General features: G+C 42.3%; 1 protein-coding gene across 7 annotated transcripts in view; it reads left to right on the forward strand.

The window, feature by feature from the left end:
• The window catches only part of LOC137384287 (septin-9-like), a 413,392-nt gene that overhangs the window by 364,071 nt on the left and 23,397 nt on the right, over window positions 1–25,924 (forward strand). For all 7 annotated transcript variants that reach the window (XM_068058100.1, XM_068058094.1, XM_068058097.1 and 4 more), the window contains 2 exons: window positions 5,618–5,735; window positions 25,326–25,421. In XM_068058100.1, the coding sequence (XP_067914201.1) occupies window positions 5,618–5,735; window positions 25,326–25,421 (214 nt within the window). The remainder of the gene's footprint in view (window positions 1–5,617; window positions 5,736–25,325; window positions 25,422–25,924) is intronic.

Below are 25,924 nucleotides of genomic sequence, written 5' to 3' on the forward strand. Positions count from 1 at the left end.
ATGCAAGATGTAGGAAACCTTATGATTCATCAACAGTCAGCTTGTTAAGGTATGTTTATAAGCACAAGTGTGTAATGGCATATCACCCCCATGTGTATTTACAGTGTGGTCTGTGCATCTGTCATGCTAAAATGAGATATTGTGGCTCAAAATGGAAATGAATCGGTTGAACATAGTGTCCTAACCAGTTGCTACAAAATAGAAGCTTTGTAGATCTTAATAGGTTAATTGCTTAAAGAGGTGCTATCTTCAAAATACATTGCTGATTTTTCTTTTCATACATCTGGGGAGAAAGAATAGCTTTGCATTTTTGTTGACACCGATTCATTTCAATGCAGTTTACAGCGCATAATGCATATTTGACAAAGTTCTGTTAGCTTTTGCTTTCTCTGGAGTGCAGACTACAACTTAATTACAGGGGATCATTTCCCATGTGCTCGCTGGTCATTTGCTGCCACTGCATGTTAGACAATCCTGGGCTCTGTGTGCTGGTCATGGCAAGATTCCCCACCACCAAAACAGAGTCATAAATGACCTCCGATTAGACACTTACAAAAGGTTTGACTGGTCACACAGTAGGAGCAAGATTTACCTGATGAATTGGGTAGCTTGTAGTATAATAAAGGAGCAACAAACCTGTGTTTGTTAATATTGGAACATGCTCAGGTCCATGCTAGTGGAAAATATCCATTTATATGTTGATAGCAGCATGTGAATTCTTAAGTCCACTATTCTGTGTGGGCATCCATTTAAATATTCATTTTTACTAGCAATTCTTGCCTTGCTCTGAAAAGGAAATGGATTGTGGCAGTACAAGGTTTTTTTTGACTCTTGTGCTCTTTCCCCTCCAAGATGCTGCTTACGAATAAAAATCTTATCAATTAATTGAGTATGTAACAACAAAGAAAGGTAAAATTAGGCAAAGGCACAGGTTTATGTATGTGGTATTGGGCTGTAAAACCATTTGGGACAGGAAGTGGAGACCAGAATGTTTTAGTCAGTATTGTTTGAGAAAAGGCTCGTGTGGGTTACAAGAAGAATCGGAACCTGAACAAATAGAAGAACCACAAATTTAAGGCTTTAGTTTTTTTTTAAAAAAAGGACCCTGTGAGCCCCACTGAAGTAAATGCAAATTTAATAAAAGATAGCCATGTGTGTATGAAGATAGCAAGGAGCATCACCAATGAATTGCATCTGCAATTGCAATCTCTCCCATCAAATAAATATTGTATGATATGGCTAAACAATTTAGCATTTGGAACCCTGTCCAATTTGCCCCTAATTCTAGCTTTTTTCTCCAACCTGTAATGTGCAGCCTCTGTATTAATTATGTTTTTGAGTCTTCTCCACTGTACCTTCATGTTAATCAGATCACATCATGTAATTGTTCTAAGTGCCTTTTAACCAAAACCAGAAGGAAAGCAGAAACAGATAGATTGAAATTTTAAAGTTCCCTTTTTACCTTAAGTCTCACTCACACTCTCTCAGAGAGAGGGTGTGTCTCTCTTTCTCTCTCTGTCTTTCTCTCGCACGCATATATACACCGGTAACCAGAAAAATAAAAGGGATTTTTGTTCAGAGTTCTGTTACAGACAAAAAAACACTTGGGCTGAATACTACTTTGTTTTTGAAGAAAGTAGATGAGATATGTTGTGTTCCAAAACTGGCATACAGTCTGGCCTCCGAGTAGATATAGACAGGTCACTGGGATCTTTTAGATCAGTTCTTTTCAGGCGACATTGAGAATTAATTTATCAGGCTTTTCTTCAAAGACAGAAGATGAGATGAGTTGACACAGTGGACTTCTCAGGGTCTTTTAGAGAGGTGCTGGAAAGCTGAGCTGGGTTGTGGTCTTCTCTCCTTCCTTGGGAATTCTCTCTGCAGGCTTTTTAAAGAGATGCAACAGGGTGGGCAGAGCTGGGGTTCTGTCCTGTCAAGGTGCACGCAACTGACACTTCTCTGCACACATCTTCCACGTTTACCAGGGTTTCTGTTCCATTTTTAGTTAGAATCATGTGGCAATCAGTAAACGTTGTTGCCAAACCAGTTCTTTCAGTGTCCTCTTGATGACCCTCTTGGAAAAAAAACTGATCCAACATTTCTTTAGTTTGACTATGAATTCCTCAAAAAAATATTTTTAACAAAAAACAGAAGCACTTTCATAACAATAATATTGAACTAAATGAAATATTTTGCATGCCAATGCGCCACATTCCACAAACAAAATAATTTGGCAAGTTCACACACATGGAATGAAACTATTAAATGCTCAGTCAAAGTTGAATAAATCAAAAGGTAATTGCGGATGAGGAATGCCAACTAATCTCAGGTCATCCATCCAGAATGACCCTAAAGTTCCCTCATTGTAGCATCAACTGGTTCTTAAATGATGCTTGGGTTTTCACCTTCATTGTTTTATCTGGGAGTACATTCCCCTTTTGCTCACAGTGTGTGAAGAAAGACTCCCTGATTTCAGTTCTAAGCTTGTCTTTTACTGTGTCCCTCTTTGCTACTCCAAAAATATAGTTAATTTAATTTTCCAGTTTTACTTTTTCCATGTCATTAACTCTACAAAATAACATCCTAGGTGCCTCCTTTCAAGACTAAAAAGCCCAAGGTTTCTCCTCATAAATCGGCCTTCTAAGAATCTTGATCAAAACATCTGTTTTTCTTTGCACTCCTCCAGCAATTAAATGTTTTCTGTGTGTTTTGGTTACCAAAAATGGACATAGAACTGAAGGTGTGCTCTAGTCAATCTACCACAGCTTTCTCCACATTTGTATTTTACTGTTTTTTTTCCCATAAAGTTCAACATTCAATTGCCTTTGTTAAGTGTGACTCTATTGTTTGAGCGTGTTGAGGTCCTAGGTCTTTTTCAACTTAACTGTAGCTATTTCAGTACCTTCATGGAGTAAGTATTGTTGTCTACTTTCTTTCCTATGCACAAAACTTTACATTATCTTACAATACCATGATGAAATTAAAAGGCAAGGAACATAAGGTGGTGAGTGGGCATATTTATGGAATATTATCAATTAGATACTTTTCCATAAAGAATAAAACCTCCAAGAAGTTCTTTCTGATCTCATGGATTATCAGGTTATTTAAAGGGGAGGGGGGGTTCAAAACTAGGTTACGCATTGCAACTGAAAGCGTTCAGAGATGTGATCAAATATTGCAGATGCATCTGAAGAAAACTATGTACAAAAAGTAATTGTTTTTAATAGACTTGTATTTTTTTGTGACTGGCTGGGAGTCAAAACTGGACAGCTGGCTATTGACCCTTGTTCAACCCAAAGGATGCATAAGAGTAGGAAAGCCAAGGAAGTAAGACTTTCATCAAATAGAATATGATTCATGAAGTCAGCTTTTCAAGTCCCTGAGAGTAGTATAGTTTATAAGATTACATGTGTAGTTCTGGACACAGTTTATATATTGTGTCATACTGCTGCACTTGGAGGTTAATATAAGGCATTCACTTTTCCTCTTAAACTAGTTAGCTCTCAGCTTTGTTCCAACTGTCGGAAGTCTATTGTTTGAGTTGTTCAGTAACTCTTTCCCTTTGGTTTGTACATATTACGTAAAGGAAGTTCAGAGGTAGTGGGTTGGACGGTAAATCTTTTTTAAATGCTACCCTGAGATTTCTTTAGGGGAGGGGAAGAAAAGGAAAGGGTTGCATACAATTCCTGCAGTGGTACACCAGCCATGCCAGAGCTACATTTTTTTTTTAACCATTTTTTAAAAATTCTTTAATCCTGCAGTACCAATAATCTTACAAATGTACTGCCATAGGCTGACTGCTACATGCAATTACTGTAAAATTTTAATGCTTTTATCAACTTTGTTTTGATTTTTAATTCCCTTTATTTCTTGCACTCGTCCCTTCAAAAGAATTTTCCTACATATTTTTGGGAGGGTTGGGGGGAGGGAGTTGATTCAGTCTGGAGTACTGCCCCACCCACATCCAACTACTGCTGTTCAAAACAGTCTTAAAAATAGTTTCAACATATTTCCTACCTTGTAATTAATTCTGTTGCTAATCAAAAGCTATCTCACATATACTTGCCTTGGTAAGTTTTCAGGCAAAACCAATGTGATTGGTGAGGTATCCAGCAGTTCTGTATTTGGCTGAGTCAATATACAGTTGGTGCAATCCTTTGTAATGATGGTTTTACACCAGCATTGCCATCAGTTTGTTTTAGCTGTTGTCTCCCAGGAAGTGGCAATCATGTAGCATGTCCTATCTGGTATATTTCCAGTTTCTGGATACGTGATCCTTAAGTTTCTTGATGAACCTTGACTTGATCATCTAAGCAATGAGTCAGAAAGCTGTATAAATGCAGACTGATTCTTTTCATGGTAACCTTCTGCATGTCGAGCACACACTGGTAAAAATTTGCTGCAAAGGAGGAAGCTACCTATTTTGCATGGCGATAGATGGTTTTTAAGGCTGACCAATACTTTTCCATTTGGAGACATAATATGGTGGGCCTTCATGCAGGCTGCTCTGCGACTAGCAAAATGGGAATATCTTGTATTTGACATTTTTACTGTGCCCCATTTATTACCAAGAGGTATTTTGCCCTCAAAAACGTAAGCAACCAAGTGTATCCTTCACTCATTGGAAAGCACATGCTACCTTAATTTGCACACCAGTTCCTCTTTACCTTTACATTTTTATTTAAATGGATATGCTAGGAACAGACTGTCAATATGCTGTACTCAAATCATAACTAGATGCATCAACTTTGAGGGCTTTTCTTTCATAAGACTCTCGGCATTGTCTCAACAGTATCTGGCTCCCCTTTTGATGTTTGCAAGTTGGAAATTAGCCATTAGAACTATTAAATTTCAGCTTTAAAGTCCCTTCCTTTAGTCACATGATCATCTGACCTAATTTGTATTCAGGCAAAAATTAAGCTATTTTCTGGGGGAGGTGCATAATAGCCAAAATCATTTTGGGACTTTAACAAAAGGGCTCAGCTCATTTGTGTGCACTTCCTGGTCCTTTTCTGGTTAATCAGTTTGCTGTGGTGAAAGGAAACCATTTCTAGTGATACTGCAGCCATTACAGAAACATGGTTTTCCTGTTGACCTTCAGTCTCTTTTAAAACATTCTGCCATTATTACAGTACAATATGTCTGTTAAAGTCTTCTGCACGTGAAAAATTCTGATATACAAATGAAATTTTCAAAAGTGTGTCTAAATTGGCTAGAGCTATAGTTTGAAGCTGTCGAAAGCAAGCATTCATTCTCTCAAGTTTTTTAAAAATCCCACATTGGAGGTATTTATCAAAGACAGTTTGACCTATACCAGGAAATTGACACTCATCCACTACTGTAGTTATCTTTGAAGAAATCCATGTTCTCAAGATGTACAGTTAATATTTTATATCCCAAAAATCTCTCATTTCTAAAGTTGAGAGATGCTCCCACAATTGAAATTCAAAGTGAAAACTTTGGAAGCTGAACTCAAGAAGTGGGGTGAAAACATAGAAGATGAGCACGCATTAGTCATCAACATAATATAAGGTTCCTTTCTTGGCTTTTAAGTGCATTTCGAAAATGCATGTGCTCGAAGCTTTATTAATGCATCTTTTTTCCCCCGCTCTGCCAGTCTTCGACCTTTAGACATAGAATTCATGAGACGCCTGAGCAAAGTGGTAAACATTGTCCCCGTCATCGCCAAAGCGGACACGCTAACACTGGAAGAGAGGGACTTCTTTAAGGAAAAGGTAAGCTAATTATATTTCAGCAATCATTTTAAACTAAATAATTGTCATCAATATGGCGCAATGCCATTTTCATTTTCTTCCCATTTCCTGTTGCCTGAAGGAAGAGTGTTGGAAACCGAACAATCTGCTTTGTTTTTTTTTGGAATAGTGTCTGCAGGCAGGGATCTTAAATGGAATCTTGGGGCTTTTTTGGCAGTTGTAGATTGTTGTTTTGAGTTTAAACAGTGGCCTGAGCTGTGTACAGCTGTAGAGTACAAGCTGTGCTCGTACACTAACACTTGTGAACCTAAATGGAGAAAATGAGCAGTGTTTAACCAGGTGGAACATATTGCATACAATAATGTTTGCCTTTTCGTACCCACTCAAAATATGAATCATTTTCCTTTCATTTTCTGTGTTTGTGGCAGAGTCTATTAAGATGTTTAAAATGTTTTTTTTAAATTCCTTCATGGAATGTGTATTGCTGGCTAAACCAACATTTATTACCCATCCCTAATTGCCCTTGAGAAGGTGGTGGTGAGTGGCCTTCATGAACCGTTGGACTCCGTGTGGTGCAGATACCCCCACGGAGCTGTTAGGGAGGGCATTCCAGGTATTTGACCCAGTAATAACGAAGGAATGGCAATATAGCTCCAAGTCAGGATGGTGTGTGTCTTGGAGGGGAACTTGCAGGTTGTGGTGTTTCCATGCACCCTGCTGCCCTTGTCCTTCTAGGTGTTAGAGGTCATGGGTTTGGAAGGTGCTGTTGAAGAAGCCTTGGTGAGTTGCTGCAGTGCATCTTGCAGAAGGTACACACTGCTGCCATGGTGCGCCAGTGTGGAGGAAGTGAATGTTTAAGGTGGTGGATGGGTGCCAATTAAGCAGGCTACTTAAGTGTAAGGTGATAAGCTTCTTGAGTGGTATTAGGAAGCACTCATCCGGGTAAGTGAAGAGTGTTGCATCACACTCCTGACATAAGATCATAAGAAATAGGAGCAGTAGTAGGCCGTTTGGCCCCTCGAGCCTGCTGAGTCATTCAATAAGATCATGGCTGATCTGATTGTGGCCTTAACTCCACAGTCCTGCTGACTCCCATAACCCTTTACTCCCTTGTAAGATGAAAAATCTGTCTGAATATAGTCAAGGCTAAATTAATGACCCAGCCTCCACTGCTTTCTGGGGAAGAGAATTCTGAAGATTAACAACTCTCGGAGAAGAAATTCCTCTCACCTCTGTCTAAAATGGGAGCCTTCTTATTTTGAAACTGTGCCCCCTGGTTCTAGATACCCTCATGAGGGGAAACATCCTCTCAGCATCTACCCTGTCAAGCCCCCTCAGAATCTTGTATGTTTCAATAAGATTCATTCTTCTAACCCGCTCAACCTATCCTCATAAAACAAGCCCTTTATCCCAGAAATCAATTGAGTATGCCTTCTCTGAACTGCCTCCAATGCAAGTTTATCTTTCTTTAAGGAGACCAAAATTGTACACAGTACTCTAGGTGTGGTATCACCAGCACCCTGTACAGTTGTAGCAAGACTTTCCAATTTTTATACCCTATCCCACTTGCAATAAAGGCCAGCATTCTATTTGCCTTTCTAATTACTTGCTATGTCTGCATGCTAACTATTTGTGTGATTCGTGTGCAAGGACACCCAGATCCCTCTCTACTGCAGCATTCTCCAGTGTGTCTCCATTTCAATAACATTCTGGTTTTCTATTCTTCCTGCCAAAGTAGACTTATGATTTAGCATCTTTCTCATAATTTGTTCTTTGGCCAGACAATAAGAATTTGGACAAGGACACACCTGATGTAGTGCTATCAGGTTGATTTAAGGCTAAAAGCAATACTTAAATCCAAGGCAGTCGATATCCGAGTTCAGATGGCCTTTACACTCCACTGGCTCTCGTGGCACAGATGGCTCATGACTCCTCTTGTCTCTCCCTTTGGCTTCTTCAAATCTGTGCACTGAACCCCTCCAGGTCTGTCCTTTTATTATTTGTCGCTAGTGGCTCCTCCTGTGCGACCTGTGGTCGGTTCATACATATCACTGTTTTGATTGGTCCTGCCATTTCATTTGTCAGTACTTCTATTTGTACATTAATAATGGTCACAGGCGCAAAACAATGTATACAAACAATCCATTGTAACCTTGAGGTCCATTAGATCATACATTTCCGGCAAGACTTTTTGTTACATTTTGTTCACAGCCTGTTACGTAGTTTTTATATCTGTTCTTTTCCTTGTGATTGCCAAAGTAATCCTGGTTGACTCAAACTGTATAAGCAGCATTTTTTCTGAGTAAGATGCACAGCTAAAGTTAACTCTTCATTTACTGATAGCTTATGCAAAACATATAAATGTATATATAGAAAAGTACATAAAATTTATAAAACAATAAAAATGACAGAATCCACATTTTTTACACTCCCCACCTTGAGGATGAAATGCAGCATAGCATAGATTCCTCACAATTAATTGTTTTTTTTCCTCATAAGATAATGATGTTTTGGAGTTCCATCCAAAATGATACAAGTGCCAGATTTACACACTCACAGTTTTTATCTGGTTGATATGATAGCAATTCCTTTCTTTATCATCTTTCCCTTTTTTCCTAGGAGACTGAATCAAATATATGGTCAGATTAAGTCTCAGTGATGGGAAATAGCCAGTATTATACTCCATCTGCCAAATTTTTACCCACTCATTTAACCTATATATAGCCCTTGGCAGACTCTTTGGGTGGAATTTAATGGGTCCCCTGGAGATGGACTAGTAAACAGGGTGGGGGGGGGGGGGGTGGGGGTGCCGATATAAGGCAGGGGGCAGAGGGCCCATCGCACTGCAATGAAGTTGGAGGAGGGAAAGGCCGACGATGGCCTTCCTGCCTCGAGGCCAACTGAGGCCCTTAAGTGGCCAATCAGTAGCCATTTAAGGGCCTCTTCCCACTGCCGCCGGAATTAAACCAGCAGTGCGGGGGCAGGGGTGGGGGGGTGCGCGGTGTGCCTCCGCTAAGCAGGGAGGTCACCCAGTGAAACAAGATGGCCTCCTTGGGGGCGAGGGTGGTGGTACTTCTGTAGGAAATCTGTCACCCACAAGGGCCCCCGGCAGCAAAGGCTGCACCTCCATTAATGCTTCCCCACCCACCCCCAATTGCCCTCATCGCCTACTCTCTCCTCTCTCTCCTACCTGCCCCTACCCCCCCACCCCACTCCCACCATTGAAGGGGCCTGCCAGACTGACCATGGTGACAGCCTCACTCACCTCTGGTCCGGGGCTCTGGTGCTGGGCATGGTCTCAGGCTTCCCACATTACCAGCAGTGGCCACTGCTCCGGTAGCGCTGCCGATACTGCTGAGCTGTCGGCAGATTGGCGGGCAGCTCTTGGAGGCTGTATCCCCGTCCCTGAGCCTGGTCGCCGTTGAATCGCACTGCCGGGGGCTCAGAGGTCGAGGCAGGGTTCCCTCACCTTTTTGGCCCAGCGCCAGAGAATGAGGGCAGGGGTGGTATTAATGGAGGTGCAGCCTTTACTGCTAGGGGCCCTCCGTGGGGCACAGATTTCCTAGAGAAGTGCCAGCACCCCCTGCCACCAAGGACGCCACCTTGTTTTACTGTAGGGAATTTTGAAAGATTACAACCAGTGCATCCCCTACCTCTGCAGCCACTTCTTTTAAGACCCTAGAATGCAGACCATCAGGTCCAGTGACTTCTGAGCATTTAGTCACATCAGTTTTCCTAGTACTTTTTCTTTAGTGATGGTGATTGTTTTTAAGTTCCTTCCTTCCTTTTGCCCCTTGATTTTCGACCATACTTGGGATGCTTTCCGTGTCTTCTGTGAAGACAGATCCAAAATACTTGTTCAAAGTCTCTATCACTTTCTTGCTTCCCATTATTAATTTCCCAGTCTCATTCTCTAAGGGACCAATGTCTGCTTTAGCTACTCTCTTCCTTTTATTTATTTGTAGATCTGTAGGTCTGTTTTTACATTTCTTGCTAGTTTACATTCACACTGTAATTGCTCCTTATTTTTAAGCCATCCTTTCCTGTTTTTTTTGTGCCTTGTCCATGGTGGAAAGTCTTTGGGAATCGGGAAGTGAGTCACTCGCTGCATAATACCCAACTTCTGATCTCTTGTAGCCATAGTATTTATATGGCTAGTTCAGCTAAGTTCCTAGTCAGTGGTGGGGATTAGCTGGTGGTAATGCCATGAAATGTCCAGGGGGATGTCTGGCTCGAATCTCCCTTCTTGGAGATGGTCATTGTCCGCCACTTTTGTTTTTAATTCGTTCGTGGGATGTGGGCGTCGCAGGCTAGACCTGTATTTATTGCCCATCCCTAATTGTCCTTGAGAAGGTGGGGGTGAGCTGCCTTCTTGAATTGCTGCAGTCCTTGGGGTGTAGGTACACTAACAGTTGTTGGGAGGGATTTCCAGGATTTTGACCCAGCGACAGTGAAGGAACAGCGACATAGTTCCGTGTTAGGATAGTTTGTGGCTCGGAGGGGAACTTGCAGGCGGTGGTGTTCCCATGCATCTGCTGCCCTTGTCCTTCTAGGTGGTAGAGGTTGTGGGTTTGGAAGGTGCTGTCGACAGAGCCTTGACGAGTTGCTACAGTGCATCATATATATAGTACACTGTGCGTCGGCAGTGGAAGGAGTGAATATTAAAGGTGGTGGATGGGGTGCCAATCAAGCGGGCTGCTTTTTCCTGGATGGTGTCGAGCTTCTTGAGTGTTGTTGGAGCTGCACCCATCCAGGCAAGTGGAGAGTATTCCATCACACATCTGACTTGTGCCTTGCAGGTGGTGGACAGGCAATAGGGAGACAGGAGGTGAGTTACTTGCTGCAGAATTCCCAGAGTCTGACTTGCTCTTGTAGCCACAGCATTTATGTGGCTATTCCAGTTCAATTTCTGGTCAATGGTGACCCCTGGGATTTTGATGGTGGGGTATTCAGCATTGGTAATGCCATTGAAAGTTAAGGGGAAATGGTTAGATTCTCACTTTTTGGAGATGGTCATTGCCTGGCACTCGTGTGGCACGCATGTTACTTGCCACTTATCAGCTCAAGCCTGGATGTTGGGCTGCTTCAGTAGCTGAGAAGTTGCGAATGGTGCTGAACATTGTGCAATCATCAGCACATATGCCCACTCTGACCTTATGATAGAGGAAAGGTCATTGATGATTGGGCCTAGGACACTGCCCTGAGGAACTCCTACAGTGATGCCCTGGAGTGCCGATGATTGACCTCCAGAAACCACAACCATTTTCCTTTGTGCTAGGTATGTCTCCAACCAGCAGAGAATTTTCCCTCTGATTCCTATTGACTCCAGTTTTGCTAGGGCTCCTTAATGCCATACTCAGTCAAATGCTGCCTTGATGTCAAGGGCAGTCACTGTCACCTCACCTCTTGAGTTCAGCTCTTTTGTCCATGTTTGAACCAAGGCTGTGATGAGGTTAGGAACTGAGTGGCCCTGACAGCACCCAAACTGAGTGTCAGTGAGCAGGTTATTACTGAGAAAGTGCTGCTTGATAGCAGTATCAGCGACCCCTTCCATCACTTTGCTGATTGGGAGTAGACTGATGGGGCAGTAATTGGCCCGGTTGGATTTGTCCTGCTTTTTGTGCACAGGACATACCTGGACAATTTTCCACATTGCCGGGTAGATGCCAGTGGTGGTAGTGTACTGGAGCAGCTTGACTAGGGGCGCGGATATCTCTGGAGCACAGTCTTCAGTACTATTGCTGCAATGTTGTCAGGGCCCACAGCCTTTGCAGTATCCAGTGCCTTCAGCCTTTTCTTGCTATCACGTGGAATGAATCAGATTGGCTGAAGATTGGCATCTGTGATGTTGGCGACCTCGGGAGGAGGCGAGTTGGGTCATTTTGGCTGAAGATGGATGCAAATGCTTCAGACTTGTCTTCTGCACTAAACTTCAAACTCAATAGTGCTATAACCAAAGCATATTGGAAAAATGTTATGTAAACAGAATGTTTAATGGTTGTATTTTATATTTGCTTAGCAATAACCCCCTGTGCCAAACACTCCAAAATGCTATTGGTAACATAAGTTTAAATTGTAGCTGAATTGAAAGCATTCCCTTGTTAGAAAAAAAAATTGCAGATTTAACACGCAATATAAAAACTCAAAATATTTAGCATTTTCTGCAATTATTGAAACTTTATCCATTTTGAATGTGTTTTTTTTTATTTTGTAATCTTCATCTAATATAAATTATAAATTAACAAAGTGCCAGTTGGTATAAGGATACACTTGCTGACTTCTTCAAAACAATTAAATGTTGTTAAACTGGCATTAAACATCCCGTCTCTTTCCTCCTTTAAAGCGGTCTCTAAAACCTTCCTTTTTGACCAAGGTTATGGTCACCTGTCCTATATCATTTTATGTGGCGCAGTGTAAAATTTCGTTTAACAGTTGCTCCTGTGAAGTGCCTTGGAACGCTTTACTACTTTAAAAGTTTCAAGATGCTATATAAATGCAAATTGTTGTTGTTTTGTGACTGAACAACTGGGATAATCTGGTAGCAATTCATAATAGCTTATTGTTGCAGCAAATTTCTTATTCCTTTACTTAAAGTTGAAAACCAGGTGCAAACAATAAAGCAAGGCCAGTTCTTGGTGCAATTATTTCTTCCAATATTGGCCTCCATTGATAGCTTTATAGGGTCTTTTTGCACTGGTGCTGGAGGTGCAATATAAAAATAATGGACTGGATTTTATAGGGCCCCTGACATCGGTCTGCATGGCGGGGTGGGGTGCCAGAAGATCGTTCTGGCAGAAACCCGCCACGGAGCCCAATCCTCCTGGCGGCAGCGAGGCTCCGTGGTGGAACCACCACTGGGCGTTGGGACTTGCATTTCAATATGTAAATTAATAAATTAAAATACACATACCTGGAATCACATGAGCCCACCACGATCTCTAGAGCTGTCTGGGAAAAGCAGGCGCTACACTGGTGGGGAAGGGGGGAACGTAAGATTTTTAGTGTGGGGGGTGGGCGGAAGGGGTCAAATTATAGTCATCAGTGTAGGGGATGGTGAGAAGGGGTGAACTTTATACAGTTGTGGGGGGGGGCGGGAGAAGGTCATATTTGTACACCTAAATGTTTTGGGGGTGGGGGTGGAAAGGCAGATACTTAATTTTATTATTGGGGTGTGGGAAAAGGGTGATAGGTTTTCATTCAGTACATTTTTGGATGGAGTATCTCTTTAAAAAAATTTAAATTAACTGGCAGGCTGGCTGGCCTTTAAAAATGGCGCCTGCACACAGGCAGCCGACGCCATTGCCGGCATCGTAGAGCCTGCCTGCCTTCATGTCGTTTGGGTGGGGAGGTGGTGGCGTGGGCCCACCCAGGTATTTGAATGAGCTGCCGTGGGGTGGCTCGGCGGTGCGTGACCTGCGCGTGTGGGCCTCCATTTTTTCGCCTGCTGCCGAGAACAGCAGCAGGCACTTAAAATCTAGCCCAATGTTGGAGGCTACAAGGATGGCCGGTAAGTAAACTGGAAACTTCGCACTGATAATAGGGGTCAGTGCTCTAAGGCTGGAGTTGGGCATTTTTGCAGTGGAATAGAGGGAACTTTGCTCTGAATCTGTTAGTGTTGTGACGTACCAAGAAGTGCTGGATCATATTGCTGATTTTTTTTTTTAATGAACTAAGTGTCCCATTCATGTACTTTCAGTATCGCAAAACTCCACCAGATGAGCTGCACTATTGTAAATATTTGCAAATGATACAGAAATTAGATTCATGCAAGATACTTGCATTACGACTGCAGAGATTATCATCAACTGCACTCCTATAATGTGGCAGAACTTTCAAAGTTGGAATTCTGAAGCTAGATCCTCGAGATTGAGTGCTCCATTTGTGACCTGGCAGTATTAGCTGCACCCTGGATTCAATTGGGTATACAAGCACAAGCGTACAGTGTTATATTACAAATGATGCCCAGCCACAGATTTCATAAAGATGGTGGTCAATATTTTTTATTTGTGTTTTTCATAGCCTAACTGCAGGACAAAGTATGAGTCAAAACTAGATTCTTCAAATCAAATAATCAATAGGCATAAAATGAACCTCAAGAAGCCATTTGGTATGCCTACTCTTAGATTAAAGTAACCAAATTTTCTAAGAGCTGCTGCTGTTTCAGCTTTGTTCCAACTTTCGTTACTATTAGAGTCATAGAGTTATACAGCACAGAAACAGGCACTTTGGCCCATTGTGTCTATGCCGGCCATCAAGCACCTATTTATTCTAATCCCACTTGGCCCGTAGCCTTGTATGCGATGGCGTTTCAAGTGTTCATCTAAATACTTCTTAAATGTTGTGAGGGTTCCTGCCTCTACCACCCCTTCAGGCAGTGTGTTCCAGATTCCACCCTCTGGGTGGAAATTTATTTCATCAAATCCCCTCTAAACCTCCTGCCCCTTAAATCTATGCCCCCTGGTTGTTGACACCTCTGCCAAGGGAGAAGGTTTCTTCCTATCTATGTCCCTCATAATTTTGTATACCTCAATCAGGTCCCCCCGCAGCCTTCTGTGCTCTAAGGAAAACAATCCTAGCCTATCCAGTCTCTCTTCATAGCTGAAATGCTCCAGCCCAGGCAACATCTTGGTGAATCTCCTCTGCACTCTCTCCAGTGCAGTCACATCCTTCCTATAGTGCGGTGATCAGCACTGTACACAGTACTCCAGCTGTGGCCTAACTAGCGTTTTACACAGCTCCAACATAACCTCCCTGCTATTATATTCTATGCCTCGGCTAATAAAGGCAAGTATCCCATATGCCTTCCTAATCACCTTATCTACCTGTGCTGCTGCCTTCAGTGATCTATGGACAAGTACACCAAGGTCCCTCTGACCCTCTGTACTTCCTAGGGTCCTACCATTCATTGTATATTCCCTTGCCTTGTTAGTCCTCTTAAAATGCATCACCTCACACTTCTCAGGATTAAATTGCATTTACCACTGCTCTACCCATCTTACCAGGCCCATCTATATCGTCCTGTAATGTAAGGCTTTCCTCCTCACTATTTACGACACCACCAATTTTTGTGTTATCTGCAAACTTACTGATCATGCCTCCTATATTCACGTCTAAATCATTAATGTACACTACAGACAGCAAGGGTCCCAGCACCGATCCCTGCGGGTACACCACTAGTCACAGGCTTCCTGCCACTAAGCCAATTTTGGATCCCATGGGCTCTTACCTTCTTAACCAATCTCCCATGCGGGACCTTATCAAAAGCCTTACTGAAGTCCATGTAGACTACATCAACTGCTTTATCCTCATCTACACATTTAGTCACCTCCTCAAAAAATTCTATCAAATTTGTTAGACATGATCTCCCCCTGACAAAGCTGTGCTGACTATTCTTAATTAATCCCTGCCTCTCCAAGTGGAGATTAATCCTGTCCCTCAGAATTTTTTCCAATAGTTTCCCTACCACTGATATTAGACTCACTGGCCTGTTATTACCTGGTTTATCCCTGCTACCCTTCTTGAATAATGGTACCACATTCGCTGTCCTGTGGCCAGAGAGGATTTGAAAATTTGTGTCAGAGCCCCTGCAATCTCCTTCCTTGCCTCACATAGCAGTCTGGGATACATCTCATCTGGGCCTGGGGATTTATCCACTTTTAAGCCCGCTAAAACTGCTCATACCTCCTCCCTTTCAATGCTAATTTGTTCACAATCCCCCTACCTGATCTCTACACCTACATCGTCCTTGAAATGTATTTGACGCTTGCTTCAGTTTTTTTGTTTGCTCAGGTATTTTGTCTTGCTGTTGAACGAAACTGGAAAGCCATGTGTTGCCCTGAGAGAAATTTGAGTTGGGAAACACAAACCATTTTTTACGCATCCCCAGTGACAGTTGTGGAAACAGATGGCATGAACTGTTGACATATAAAATCAATAACTTTGCTTTGTAATCAATTTAGAAATCAAATTGGACTATTATTGTAACTTCTTGTTTTATATTTCCAGTAAGCCATAAATCCTGATGTGCAATGATCAGCTGGAGCTCAGGTATTCAAACTGGAACCTGTGGTCCTGATCCAGCCTGTGTGGGTTATCCAGCTCACAAAGCCCCAGTTCCCTTGCTGCATTGTGAACTGGATTGAATTCGTGTTTTTTTTTTTTTCCTTTTGAAGATGTATTGCACATTTTCACTTGCTTGTATTTTGGGGTGAGTATTGGCGCTGGTATGTGATTTGGGAGAGTTTTAGGGTGTGTGCACGAATGAATGGCAAGCCAGTTACTTAGGGATTTTTTTAAGGTGCTTTTCTGTGGTTTGAATCAACATGTTTATTTTTGTTGCAGTGCCTGGTGGTGAGTTTGTATTGAAAATGTGCTGAATCCATATGTTGAGCCCCTTCATGTTACCTTAAGACTCCCTACTCCTCAAATCACAGGATATTCATTCGGGCTTATTCCAGTTGTTACAGTCAGGTGAGGAGGGGTCAAAGGGCTCCCCTCTTGTGTCTCTCCTTGTTTGACCACAACAGGTTTATTTCTTTTTTTAAAATGGTTATACTTGCCATTTCTGTGAGTGTTTAACTATTTACGTGCTATGATCATAAAATAACCAATCGGAAAGGTTTTCTTTTGCTTAACAAAGAAAGAAAGAGGTTTGATTTATTGTACATCAATCTAAGTAATTAATAAACTACGCTTCAACTTTCACACACACACTCTCACGGTTCTCACACACCCAAATAGGTTACAGAGTGGGGAAGGATAGATTGGTCAGATTAGAGTATGGAACAATAAAAGGAGGTATACAGTCTATGGAGTTTGGTGACTTGGCTGGCTTCAGGCTGAATTCTGTGGTCCGAAGGATTCTGGTCTGGTTATCCTGGAGGCAGTGATGCAAATGATTTCCTTCACGGGGTCTCTATCTATAGCAGTGATAGGCCTAGGTGGTTATGGCCAGCAGGCAGAGTTTGGAGCTTGTAAGGTGGACTAGAGAGAGAGGAGTGACCCCAATTAGGTCTTCTCTTATTGCGATCTAGTTGTTTTCTCTGTAGCAGTGATACAAGCATCAGCTTAAATGCACGTTAAGTTTGAAAGTGACATATTTCAATCACAAACAAGAATCTTAAACTTAAACAAAGCCAATTACGAAAGTATGAGGGGAGAACTGGCTAAGGTTAATTGGGTAAATAGACTGAAAGGTATGGCAGTAAATAAACAGTGGGAAACATTTAAAGAAACCATTCAAAGGGTTCGACAAAAGTACATTCCATTCAAAAGCAAAAACTCGTCCAGAAAGACCCATCCGTGGCTCACTCAGGAAGTTAAGGAGGGTATCAGACTAAAAGAATCACAGAATCGTTGAAGCACAGAAGGAGGCTATTTGGCCCTTCGTGTCCTCACCCGCTCTCTGAAAGAGCAATTCCCTCAGTTCCATTCCCCTGCCTTCTCCCCATAACCCTGCACATTTTTCCTTTTCATATAACTAATTCCCTTTTGAATGCTTCAACTGAATGTGCCTCCACCACATTCTCAGGCAGCGCATTCCAAATCTTAACCACTCGCTGCATGATAAAGTTTATCCTCATGTCACTTTTGCTTCTCTTACCAATACTTTAAATCTGTGCCCCCTCATTCTCAATCCTTTCACGAATGGGAACAGTTTCTCTCTCTCTCTCTCTCTTCTGTCCAGAGCCCTCATGATTTTGAATACCTCTATCAAATCACTTCTCAGCCTTCTCTTCTCCAAGGAAAACAGTCTGAACTTCTCCAATTTATCTTCATAACTCAAATTCCTCATCCCTGGAACCAGTCTCGTGAATATTTTCTGTACTGTCTCCAATGCCCTCACCTCTTTCCTCATGTGCAGCGCCCAGAATTGGACGCAGTACTCCAGTTGAGGCTGAACTAGTGTCTTAAACGAGTTCAACATAACTTCCTTGCTCTTGTACTCTATGCCCCCTTAATAAAGCCCAGGATACTGTATGCTTTATTAACCCTGCTCTCAACCTGTACTGCCACCTTCAATGACCTATGCACATATACACCTAGGTCCCTTTGCTCCAGCACCCTGTTTAGAATTGTACCCTTTATTCTGTATTGTCACTCCGTGTTCTTCCTACCAAAATGAATCACTTCATATTTCTCTGCATTGAACTTCATCTGCCACCTGTCTGCCCATTCCATCAACTTGTCTATGTCTTTTTGAAGTTCTACACTATCCTCCTCACACTTCACAATTCTTCCAAGTTTCGTATCATCTGCAAACTTTGAAATTGTGCCCTGTACACCAAGGTCTAGGTTATTAATATATATCAGGAAAAGCAAGGGTCCCAACATTGATCCCTGGGGAACTCCACTGAAAAACTTCCTCCAGCCCGAAAAACATCCATTAACCACTACACTTTGTTTCCTGTCACTCAGCCAATTTTGTATCCATGTTGCTACCATCCCCTTTATTCCATGAGCTACAAGTTTGCTCACAAGTCTGTTGTGTGGCACTGTATCAAAGGCTTTTTGAAAGTCCATGTACACATCAACGGCATTGCCCTTATCAACCCTCTCTGTTACCTCCTCAAAAATCTCCAAGTTAGTTAAACATGATTTTCCCTTAAGAAATCCATGCTGGCTTTCCTTAATTAACTCTCATTTGTCCATGTGACTATTGATTTTGTCCCAAATTAATTTTTTCTAGAAGTTTTCCCACCGCTGAAGTTAAACTGACTGGCCTGTAGGTTCTGGGCTTATCTTTGCACCCTTTTTTGAACAAGGGTGTAACGTTTGCAATTCTCCAGGCCTCTGGCACCACCCCCAACTCAAAGGAAGACTGAAAAATTATGGCCAGTGCCTCTGCGATTTCCACCCTCCCTTCCCTCCGTATCCTTGGCTACATCACATCCGACCCTGGTGCTTTATCCACTTTAAGTACAGACAGCCTATCTAATACTTGCTCTTTATCAATTTTAAACCCCTCTAGTGTCTGATTTGCCTCCTCTTTCAACATTTCCTGGGTTGCATCTTTTTGCTTTGTAAAGACAGATGCAAAGTATTCATTTAATTCCTTAGCTATGCCCTTTGTGTAAATCCCCTTTCTGGTCCCTAATTGGCCCCACTCCTTCCACCTTTTTACTACTTATATGCCAATAGAAAACTTTGGGATTTCCTTTAATGTTAGCTGCTAGTCTCTTCTCATGCTCTCTTGTTGCTTTTTCACATCCCCTCTGGACCTTCTATATTCAGCCTGGTTCTCAACAGTATTTTCTACCTGGCATCTGTCATGAGCACCCTTTTTCTTCTTTATCTTAATCTCCATCTCTTTTGTCATCCAGGGAGTGCTGGATTTGTTTGCCTTACTTTTCCCCTCCGAGGGAACATACCTTGACTGTGCCAGAACAGTCTCCTCCTTGAAGGTAGATCTACCAGTTTTCCTGCCAACTTTTGACTCCGATTCATTTGCCCCAGCTCCATTCTTACCCCATTGAAGTTAGCCTTCCCCCAGTTAATTATTCTTACCCTGGATTGCTCTTGTCCTTTTCCATAGTCAGCCTAAAACTTATGATACAATGATCACTATCCCCTAAATGCTCTCCTACTGATACTTGATCCATTTGGCCAACCTCATTCCCAAGAACCAGGGCTAACAGTGCCTCCTTTCTTATTGGACTAGCAACATACTGTTGTTGAAAATTTTCCTGAACACACTGTAGGAATTCTTGCCTCTCACTGCCCTTTACACTACTATTATCCCAGTCTATGTTTGGATAATTAAAGTCCCCCATTATGACCACCTTATAATTTTTGCACCTTTCTGTAATGTCCTTGCAGATTTGTTCCTCCACATCCTTCCCACTAGCTGGTGGCTTATAGAGAGCACCGAGCAATGTAACTGCACCTTTTTTGTTTCTTAGCTCTAGACTATTTGATTCTGTCCACGACCCCTCTGGGACATCCTCTTTCTCCAGCCCTGCAATGCTGTCCTTAATCAATACTGCCACCCCTCCCCCCTTTTTCACTTTTCTATCTTTCCTGAACACCTTGTATCCAGGAATATTTAACACCCAGTCCTGCCCTTCTTTGATATAAAAACAAGAAATGCTGGAAATACTCAGCAGGTCTGACAGCATCTGTGGCGAGAGAAGCAAGAGTTAACATTTCAGGTCAGTGACCCTTCATCAGAACTACCCTTCTTTGAGCCAGGTCTCTGGGGAAGAGGCTTACAATGTTGCAAAAAACAGTAACAAGTCTGAGGATTGGGAGTGTTTTAGAAAACAGCAAACGGCCACAAAAAAGTTGATAAAAAAGGAAAAAATAAAATGAGAGTAAACTAGCCAGCAATATAAAAACAGATTGTAAGAGCTTTTATAAGTACATAAAAAGGAAGAATAGCTAAAGTTGATGTTGATCCCTTAGAGACAGAGACAGGAGAAATCATCATGGGGAATGTGAAAATGGCAGAGGCATTGAACAAATATTTTGTGTCTATCTTCACAAGTTCCATACCAGAAATAGGCAGTAACCTAGGGGATAAAAGGAGTGAGGAAATTAAGGATATTGATATCAGTCGAGAAGAAGTGTTGGAGAAACTTGAGGGACCAAAATCTGACAAGTCCCCAGGACCAGATGTCCTACAGCTTGGGGTTCTAAAAGAGATAGCTGCAGAGATGCTGCATATGCTGGCTATGATTTTCCAGAATTCCTTAGATTCAGGAATGGCCCTGTCAGATTGGAAGTCGGCAAATGTTACGCTGCTTTTCAAGAAAGGAGGTAGAGAGAAAACCGGGAATTACAGGTCAGTTAGCCTAACATCAGTCATTGGGAAGATGCTGTAAACTATTATCAAAGAAGTCTTAACATTGCACTTGGAAATGCATAGTATGATTAGAACAAGTCAGCGTGGTTTTACTAAAGGGACATCCTGTTTGACAAATCTGAGAGTTCTTTGAGGATGTAACCAGTAGGGTAGATAAAGGGGAACCAGTAGATGTAGTATACCTGGATTTCCAAAAGGCATTCGATAAGGTGCCACATAAAAGATTAATAGGCAAGACAAGGGCTCATGGTGTTGGAGGTAATACATTAGCGTGGATAGAGGATTGATTAACAGACAGGAAGCAGAGAGTGGGCATAAATGGGGCATTTTCAAGTTGGCAGGCAGTGAATAGTGAGGTTGCCACAAGGATCAGTGCTGGGGCCTCAGCAGTCTATATTAATGACTTGGATGAAGAGACAGAGAGTAATGTATCCAAGTTTGCTGATGGTACAAAGCTCAGTGGAAAGGTAAGCTGCGGGAGGATGACGAGAAACTGCAAAGGGATATAGACAGGTTAAGTGAGTGGGCAACAAGATGGCAAATGGAGTATAATGTAGGGAAATGTGAAGTTCACTTTGGTCATAAAAATAGAAAAGCAGAATGTTTTTTTAAAGAATGTTGATGTTCAGAGAGACATGGGGATACTCGTACAAGGAACGCACAAAGTTAACATGCCAGTGTAGCAGGCTATTAGGAAGACAAATGGCATGTTTGCCTTTATTGCAAGGGGATTGGAGTACAGGAATAAAGAAGTCTTCCTAAAATTGTACAGGGTTTTGGTGAGACCGCACCTGGAATACTGTGTGTAGTTTTAGTCTCCACATTTAAGAAAGGATATCCTTGCACTGGAGGCGGTGCAGCAGATTTACTAAATTGGTCCCTGGGATGAGGAGGTTGTCCTATGATGAGAGGCTGAGTAAATTGGGCCTATATTCTCTGGAGTTTAGAAGAATGAGAGGCAATCTAATTGAGACATACAAGATTCTGAAAGGGTTTGATAAGGTAGAAGCTGAGAAATTGTTTCAACTGGTCGGGGAATCTAGAACACGGGGACATAGTCTCAGGGTAAGGGGCCAATCATTCAGGACTGAGATGAGAAATTACTTCACTCAAAGGGTTGTGAATCTTTGGAATTCTCTACCCCAGAGGGTGGTGGATGCTCCCTCATTGAATACATTTAAGGCTGGGATAGATAGATTTTTGGTCTCGGAGGGAATCAAGGGATATGGGGATCGGGCAGGAACGTGGAATTGAAGCCCAAGATCAGCTATGATTGTATTGAATGGTGGAGCAGGCTCGATGGGCCCATATGGTCTACTTCTGCTCCTATTTTGTGTGCTCTTATTCCCTTAATTATTCCAACTCAATCAGTTCATATCTAGGCATTCCCTTCTCTCAACCAGGGCCCCAGTTTTCAAGTGAGTAGGTTTGAGTGGTACGTCTCCACCAGTTTAATGTCCCAAGTGAAGGCTTTAATGTCTTGCTAATGGGAGCAGGCTAGGTGGTTCACTCTGATTCCCCATATCATTGTTCTTGAGGGGACTGGACAGAAAACTCGTCTCCACCTCAATGCATTGAAATGTGGAATATTGTGATGCAAATTGGGGTGGACAGCTTAGCTGTGCTAGTAAAGTAACCTTTTATCTGTTCCTTTTTTCCTTTAATTCAGGTTTTCAGCTGGTGGATTAAAAAAATTATAATTCCGCATAGCATGTTTTGGTGATGGTGTTTTAATTAATTGAATTAAATGTTCTTGGCTGTTCAGTTGCCATCATTATAAAAATTCTAATTTTCATTTATTGCACATGTTTGTTTTGGGCGGGGTGGTGGGGGGGGGGAAGCAAATTCACCATTTTGTTTTAGTCATCTCATGAAGTGTGCCATTACTGCTTTTTTCACCCATTTTTTGGTATCCAATTTCCTCTGGAACTTTCTTTTGGTACAATGTAAATTGTAGAATGTTATTCAGAAGGTGCCTGAAGTGACATTTGTTTGTGATGAGTTCCCACAACCCATTGAGTTATGGATCTAAAAAAAAAAGGCTGCTTTCTCAAGAGAAGCATTTTTCACAACCCATGTCCCTTTGCACCAATCAGTGAGTGATATTTTATTTTTAAAAATTTTATTTTAGAGATACAGCACTGAAACAGGCCCTTCGGCCCACTGGGTCTGTGCCGACCATCAACCATCCATTTATACTAATCCTATATTAATCTCATATTCCTACCACATCCCCACCTTCACTTAATTCCCCTACCACCTACCTACACTAGGGGCAATTTACAATGGCCAATTTACCTATCAACCTGCAAGTCTTTGTCTGTGGGAGGAAACCCACGCGGTCACAGGGAGAACTTGCAAACTCCACACAGGCAGTACCCAGAATCGAACCCGGATCGCTGGAGCTGTGAGGCTGTGGTGCTAACCACTGCGCCGCCCAAATCTATCTGTCATTATCCTCCTATTTGAAATTCCGGACATGATTTTATGCCCACCCTGGGAGCAGGTCAGAGGTGTTGTGAGGGGTTGGGGGGGTGGTTGTCGTAAAATCGAGTGGGAGGTGGGGGGGATGCCATTCGCATCGCCTACCCACCCCCACTGCAATTTTACTAGTGGCGGGGGAGGTGGCAAACGGCCCACCACCCCAGGCCAATTAAGGTCCTTAACTGGCCAATTAATTGCCACTTAAGGGCCTCCTCCCACTTCGCCCAGTTAAACCTGGCGGCGTCCTTGTGGGCAGGTGGGGGCGGGGAGGTGTGTGGGTGGTGGCAGGGCGGTCCTCCTGATCAGGCACCCTGTGCTGTCGGAGGTCCCCCACTGCACAACAAGCTGATCCCGCTGGAACACCTCCTACGGACCCCCCCATATCCTCTCAAGAGACGCCCACTCCCCTCGCTGGGGCCCAGCTGATTATCCCCGGCAAGGCCCCAAACACTTAGCTGTAGGTCCTCTTCCATCTTGGCAGTCCTGGCTGGGTGCAGTCCCAGCAGTGGCCACCTCCCCCGGTGGCTTTCCTGGGACTGAGGAGCTGCCGGCCCACTGATTGGCTGGCATCTCTTGGTGGCAGGACTTCCTACCTCAGAGGGCGGAAGGCCCAACCCCTTCCAATCATGGGCCTGGGCCAGCCAAAATTGCTGCATGGCTTCCAGGCCTGGCAGAGGCAGGCTTGCCCCCAACTTTTTTGTCGGTGGGCGAGGCCTCTGCTGCAAGGTAAAATTCCAGCCTCCAAAACGACAGCTAGATGTAAGCTTCAGTAAACCAGTGTTTCCTTGAGAGTTGCCATTTCCAGCACGATTCCCAACATGGACAATTTGGTTGGATCCAAGAACCATTTTTTTCATAATTACATCACATTAGTTACAGGCTGTCTTATACATTGGCTGTTAATAAAAGAAAAATAACTGATTTGTTCATGTTCAATTTTTGCACTTTTTGTCATGTTAATTATTCTCTTCAGTACAGTGTTGTTTGAATGTGGTTGGTGTTTGTTTTTCAGATGTTATATTTGCGTACCCAGGCTCCATGATCAGTATTTGAAAATCCCATTAAGGGAAAATGTTTGAGCACCTTATTTAAAGAGGCATCAAGTCATAAAGTACAAATGCCAGCAAAGCATGAAATACTGAACAAACCTTGGACCTCAACAAAACCTTTAGTACATTCTCTACGATACCAACCTTTTTTAAGCTTAAAGTAGGGATTCTAATCATCTGTGAAAATTTCCTAGTGTGAATGTTGTTGTTTTGAATATCTCTAATTGTGGATCACTGGTGCTTGTACTGAGAGCAGGACAATAACTTTGTAATATCAGGTGGCTGTGCCAGTCTGATTTTGCCAACAGCAGCTGCATGTAACTAACATTTCGTACAGGCCATGCTTTCACATTTGGAGGGGGCAGTAAAAGACACCATGATTACATGGACTGCTAGGAGAAAATGTTTGAGAAGAAATACATTTTAAATAATCTTTAAGATGAAATCAGGATGACAGCGTCATCTCTGCCTAGGTAATGCTGCATAATGGAGCAAGGAATTTAAATCTGTTTGATTTCTGGTGATGTACTCAAGGCATCGAGAGTAAATGTCCTCTTCAGGGATTAGAGAGTCGGAAATAATTGGGCCAGGATGAATGGTGACAGTTCAGTCCTGATTTTGAAGTCTTCCCTTCTGTCTTTTTTTAATATGTTTTTATATTATTCCCAGTAAATCTCCTGTGGTATTGCACACACTATCTTGAATAGTGACTTTTTACAGTCGATTATTTGCTTATTGTAGAGCCCATCCAATTTACATTCTATTGGAAACAATGGAATGAAAACTGGACAGGTTCTAGAAGTGATGCAAGCTGAGCGACTGAAAGGTATAAAACAGTATAAATGTGGAGGTTGCTACACTGGTGGGAGGGTATAGTTGCAGCACAACAAGTTTATAAAGGTAGTTTCCTGCATAAGGACATGGGATGTATAGTGGAAAGATTTACACAGTGATGTACAAAAATGCGACAAAAGGAAGTAAGGAAATGTGTGCAGATGGAAAAGTAAATAGGTGAATAGGTCCTGTCCCAATTAACTTTAAAACTGATGTATCCGCAGTTAGTCACAGTAAGAGTTGTGACTAATACCCAAACTTTGCAAGGCAGCAAAGACCGTCAAAATGTGTCTGAAAATTGACATCAAAAGGGATTGTACAGTGTCAAGATCAAAATGTACTTCCTGAAGTTTAAACACATCAGGCTTTTATAAAAAAAAAAGTAATTAATCTGCACAGTGACTGGTTGAAGCACATCAGTGGTTGTTTTTTTTTCTACAGATCAGAAATGACCTTCAGAAACATGACATCGATGTGTATCCTCAAAGACAATTTGATGAAGATGCAGAGGATCAGCGAATAAATGATAAGATTAGAGTAAGTGGAATTTAAATCCAAATGCATATAACCTGAAACTCCCTGATGGTGTGTTTGAAGTCGAACATTATTTCTTCAATGTAATGCAATGTTGGTATTGCAATAATGGAGTCTACCTTTTGTTTATTTGTCATGGGATGTAGTCGTCGCTGACTAAGCCAGTATTTATTGCCCATCCATAATTATCCTTGAGAAATGCAATAGCTTGCTAGGCCATTTCAGAGGGCATTTAAGAGTCAACCACATTTCTGTGGGTCTGGAGTCACAGGTAGGCCAGACTGGGGAAGGACGGCAGATGTCCTTCCCTTAAAGGAGATGAGTGAATTAGATGGGTTTTTACAACAATCGATAATGGTTTCATGGTCACCATTAAACTAACTTCTTAATTCCAGATTTATTAAGTGAATTCAAATTTCACCATCTGCTGTGGTGGGATTTGAACCCATATCCCCAGAGCATTAACTTGGGCCTCTGGATTACTAATCCAGCGAGATCACCACTAC

Source organism: Heterodontus francisci, chromosome 26 (assembly GCF_036365525.1).
Source record: "Heterodontus francisci isolate sHetFra1 chromosome 26, sHetFra1.hap1, whole genome shotgun sequence".
Taxonomy (NCBI): Eukaryota; Metazoa; Chordata; class Chondrichthyes; order Heterodontiformes; family Heterodontidae; genus Heterodontus; species Heterodontus francisci.